This window comes from Cicer arietinum, chromosome 1, assembly GCF_000331145.2.
Source record: "Cicer arietinum cultivar CDC Frontier isolate Library 1 chromosome 1, Cicar.CDCFrontier_v2.0, whole genome shotgun sequence".
NCBI lineage: Eukaryota > Viridiplantae > Streptophyta > Magnoliopsida > Fabales > Fabaceae > Cicer > Cicer arietinum.
In genome coordinates, this window is record NC_021160.2 from 7,598,278 (window position 1) to 7,603,326 (window position 5,049).

Consider the following 5,049-nt stretch of genomic DNA (forward strand, 5'->3'; position numbering starts at 1 on the left):
ATGGATTATTCAATGGGAGGTGGTAGTGGATCTGGTGATGAAGACATTGATAACTTACAAAATGGAAAAAGATCTTCCTCCTACAAACGTCTTACTTCAGCTCAAACAGCCGTACTTGAAAAGTAAGATCACTCATTTTGTTAAACAATTGTTTCTTTTCAATTTTATTATTTTTTTGAGTTGTTTCAATTTTTGGTTTTGAACTAGCATTGATTTCACTTGTGACGTGGTGAATAATTTGTCTTAGTTTTCCTTTGTTTGGTTTGATTTCTTTGATGACACAAGTTTAATATTTAAGCACTAATTATTACATTTAATATATTTTTTTTAAGAATTTATTAGGTACTATTGATTGTCAGATCATGAATAAATTTTCGCTGACAAAAAGATCATGAATGATTTGATTATTAGCTTTAGTGTAATTTTATCTAATAAATAGGTATATATGTATATATATAATAATAATTATTATTATTATAGAACCAAGAATAATAATTATAAAGTTCAATCTTTTTGCTAAAATGAAATTTAAGAAATCCTGGTCTTGCTTAGTTCAAAAATAGGTGGCATAGGCCAGCACAAATCTAATGCATGACAAGTTGTACCCAGCAACATAGAGTTAGGAGATAGTATATTATTTATTTGAGGAAAATAAATAATTAAGTCGAAATAAGAAAGAGAAAAAGGGATAGATGACAAATACTTATCTCTCAAAAAACATAAAAAAAAATAGAGTTGGTTAAGTATTATTGAATCTTCTCATTTACATTATAAAAGAAGTGATGAAACGAATTAAAGGATAAAAAAGAGATATAAAGAAAGTGACGGAGAGAGAAGAAATTATAAAATATGAGTATTTATATTTATAAAGAAAAATATTATTAATTAAAAAATCACTGATGATAATCTCATCATCAAGAGAATTCAGATTTAATGAGATAAAGTTACAAACTCAAGTTGTTCCCACTTACATTGATTTATCTATTGTCTATTTTATTTACTTATTAAAATTAGCTAGTTAATGAACTTATCTCTCAACTAATTTGGATTTTTTTTGCTTTTCGTAATAAAGTTTCATGAAGGAATGCCACCATCCAGATGAGGCCCAACGACGTCAATTAGCTGAGGAGGTTGGGCTTGAGCCCAAACAAATCAAATTTTGGTTCCAAAATAAGAGAACTCTATTGAAGGTGATTCCTGTTCACTATAATCTTTTGCTTCATTAAAATTTTATTTCACAAGCTAGTATCATATAAATTTTTTATTACTTAGTGCTAATAATTTTTGTATTTTTCATCCAAAGAATCAACACGAGCGAGAAAATAACTCCACTCTACGTGCTGAAAATGAAAGGATTCATAACGAAAACTACCTAATAAGAGAAGCATTGAAGGCTACAATTTGCTCAACTTGTGGGGGTCCACCATTTCCCGAGGAAGAACATGAACGTTTCATGAACCACATGCAAGAGGAAAATGCTAAGCTCAAAGAAGAGGTTAGTCAACTTGTTTATTGATTCTCTTTTAATTCTACGTCAATATCATAGTTGATAAAATATTCAATTTGGTAGTTGAAGTATCTCATATCGTCATTTTTTAGTTAAAGAATTAGAGTGATCAAAACTGTCTACTTTTAAAATAGGGAGACAAATTTCGTAAATCAGTTAGAATTAAAACTGTAATTAAGAGTCTTAATATTAGAGGAGAATATCATTTTTTAGAATTTATTATAAATTATAAGATGATTGCTTTTGTTTAATATTAGTGTTTATTTATGAATTGGGTTTGACTTTGCAGTGTGAGAAAGTGTCGAACTTTCTTGCAAGATACATGGAGAAAGAGATATCACTACCTGAATTGGAGCAAGCACTGAATTCAATAGAAGCATTTTCAAGAGACATGGAACCTGAAATATCACTAAATCAAACGGTTGGTGAAAGCTCAAGTCAAGTTAATGGCAATCTAACAATGCATCAAGCTGGTATGTTCTCAACAGGAAACTATGATACAGAAAAGTTAATGATGTCTCAAATTGTAGCTATTGCAATGGAAGAGTTAGTTAGGCTTGTGAGAGTTAATGAACCATTTTGGATTAACTCTTCAACTAATCAAGATGGAAAGTACACTCTTCTAAAAGATAGTTATGAACAAGTTTTTCCCAAGAACAATCACTTTAAAGGTGCCAATGTGTGTGAAGAATCTTCAAAATATTCAGGAATTGTTAACCTTAGTGGCGTGCAACTTGTTGACATGTTTCTCGACACGGTAAGCATAACCTTCTATCAAAAAAAAAAAATTGATAATAAATTTTATGACCAATTTTATTTTTTGTAGTTTTTTAATTTTTTTTCTAATAATAAGGGTGTTGATTACAGCTTTTTTCAAAGATTAATTTAAAAAAAAAATAACGTTTAAGAATTTTCATCTGTTTATTACAGTTTTTAAAAATAATGAAAATATAAAAATAATTTAAAATTTGTTTCAAATAAAAAGCTGTTATTTGAGTAGGTATTCGTAAAAAATAATTTCTTATAATTTTTAAATTATTAAATATTAAAATAATTTTTTTATTATCTGTATAAAACGGCCATTATAACACTATTTTCTTAATTAATTTTAGTGATGAAATCAATACATCTAGTTATATTATATCTTAATTTACAGGTGAAATGGACAAACTTGTTCCCAACAATTGTTACTAAAGCAGAAACTATCAAAGTGTTTGAAACCGGTTCGGTAGGAAATCGGGATGGAGCTTTGTTGTTGGTATAATTTTTTATTTTTTAATACAAACTTTGTTTAATGTTAATTAAATTTCTTGACACTTTTAAAATAAAAAATAAAAAAAAAATGAATGAATTTTGTGTGTGTGGCAGATGTATGAGGAAATGCATATTTTATCACCTCTAGTGCGACCTCGTGAATTTCACATTGTTCGTTATTGCAAACAAGTTGATGTTGGAGTTTGGGTGATAACTGATGTGTCATTTGATTCCACCTCTCAACCAAACACTTCCTCTCTTTCTCGCTCTTGGAAACATCCTTCTGGATGCATAATTCGTGAAATGCCTAATGGGGCTTGTCTGGTTAGTACTTAATAATTTTTATGAAACATAGTTATGATCATTAATATATCTCACACTCTAATTTTATATTTCCATTCTTTTGATCAATCCTAAAATTGGGTGGCTTTTTAATATATAGAACTATTTGTATTTTTTTATGTCGTACGATATTAATTGATTATTTTAAAAAAGTAAATAATATGTAAATGTTTAAATTTTAGTGTTTATTACATGTTATTTTTTTGTTAGGTTACTTGGGTTGAACATGTGGAAGTGGATGATAAGATCCATTCACATCAGCTATATAGAGATCTTGTTAATAGCTTTAGTTTATATGGAGCTGAAAGTTGGATTAAAGAGCTTCAAAGAATGTGTCAGAGATCTGTCAGCTTTTTTCTTGAGAGGATACCTATTCATGAATCTAGAGGAGGTGATGAATTACATTTTGTGAAAATACTCTTTTATTTAATTAAAAAAAAAAATATATTCATATTGTTAACAAAGAAAAGAGAAAGCAAGAGGAAGAAGAGAAACAACCACTCTAGGGTTTCATAACATAGAATGAACCAAAACCACAGTTAATAGGGTTACAATGAGTATATATATAAAAGAATAGAATTGTCTAGAATTGTCTAAAATACCCTTACTACTAATATATAATAATATTATCTAACATCTCCCATCAAACTCACGATGCATTAACATGGAGCATCGAGAGTTTGTCAACTAAAAAAAAACGAAAACGTTTAATGGAATGCATCTTTGTGAACAAATCAGCAATCTGTAAAGAAGAGACAAACGGTAGAGTAATGATTCTATGCTGAAGATGATGATGAGAGGGGTAACGAGGAGGATCAACAATCGCAGGAGGTGGTTGGACAGCCGGGGGGACAAGAGGGATGTCACCAAAGAAGAAGCAACAATCAAAGAGAAGAACCAAGCCAACAAAAAATCAAACCGAAAAAGGAGCGACCAAAAAAGGAGCAACAACCATATCAAAATCAACCGATAGGAACAACCAAAGAAGTAGCACCACGAAACAACCATATCAAAATCAACAGATAGGAACAACCAAATAAGTAGCACCACGAAACCAAATCCAAACAAACCAAGGAGCAACAACCATATCAAAATCAACAGATAGGAACAACCAAAGAAGTAGCACCACGAAACAACCATATCAAAATCAAAAGATAGGAACCACCAAAGAAGTAGCACCACGAAACCAAATCCAAACAAACCAAACCAAATAGAACCAAACAAAACTAAATCATATCAAACCAAACTAAACAAAGAGAGAAGCAACAAAGCAAATCACTAGAGAGATTAGCAATCAAACAGAAGAAGCAACAGACAGAGCGACAACACAGAAGATCAAATTTTCAGCCTCATCCAAGTATCCAACCCTTCCTAGAAGGTCAATCATACAACCATAATGCTCAATCTGAGGCACAATTCCAAATCTCTCCATTTCTTTGAAGCATCTTCTTCCTTCCTCTACCAAACCACAATGGTAAGCAGATAACACACTAGTCATTGTTATCTCATTCGGTTCAAATCCTTCCCGTAACATTGCTGCGAATACTTCTAACGCTTCCTTCGCACAACCATTGACACCATAACCATTTATCAAAGCATTCCACGACGATGTATCTTTTTCATTCATCTCCTCAAAAAGCAATTTAGCTTTTCCAATTTCCCCACATTTTGCATACATATCAACCAAAGCATACACATGAACATCTTCATCAAGTCGGTTCCTTTGCACAAACCCATGAATCCAAACACCCAAATCCAAAGAACTCAAATCAGCAACAGCAGGAAGAACACTCACAACCGTCACTTTATTCATTTCCACATCCAAACGTCCCCTCATTTCCCAAAACAACTTCAACGCATCGTGCGGTCGTCTATTCTCACAATATCCCCTAATCATCGCATTCCAACTAAGCACATTCTTGACAGGCATACAATCAAACATAAAC

General features: G+C 31.2%; 1 protein-coding gene across 1 annotated transcript in view; it reads left to right on the top strand.

The window, feature by feature from the left end:
• LOC101507325 (homeobox-leucine zipper protein ROC8-like) overlaps positions 1-5,049 on the top strand; it is a 7,657-nt gene continuing 2,608 nt past the window's right edge. The window contains exons 1-7 of the mRNA XM_004486511.4: positions 1-122; positions 1,073-1,190; positions 1,304-1,495; positions 1,797-2,264; positions 2,664-2,765; positions 2,876-3,085; positions 3,314-3,494. Coding sequence (XP_004486568.1) covers positions 1-122; positions 1,073-1,190; positions 1,304-1,495; positions 1,797-2,264; positions 2,664-2,765; positions 2,876-3,085; positions 3,314-3,494 — 1,393 coding nt within the window. The remainder of the gene's footprint in view (positions 123-1,072; positions 1,191-1,303; positions 1,496-1,796; positions 2,265-2,663; positions 2,766-2,875; positions 3,086-3,313; positions 3,495-5,049) is intronic.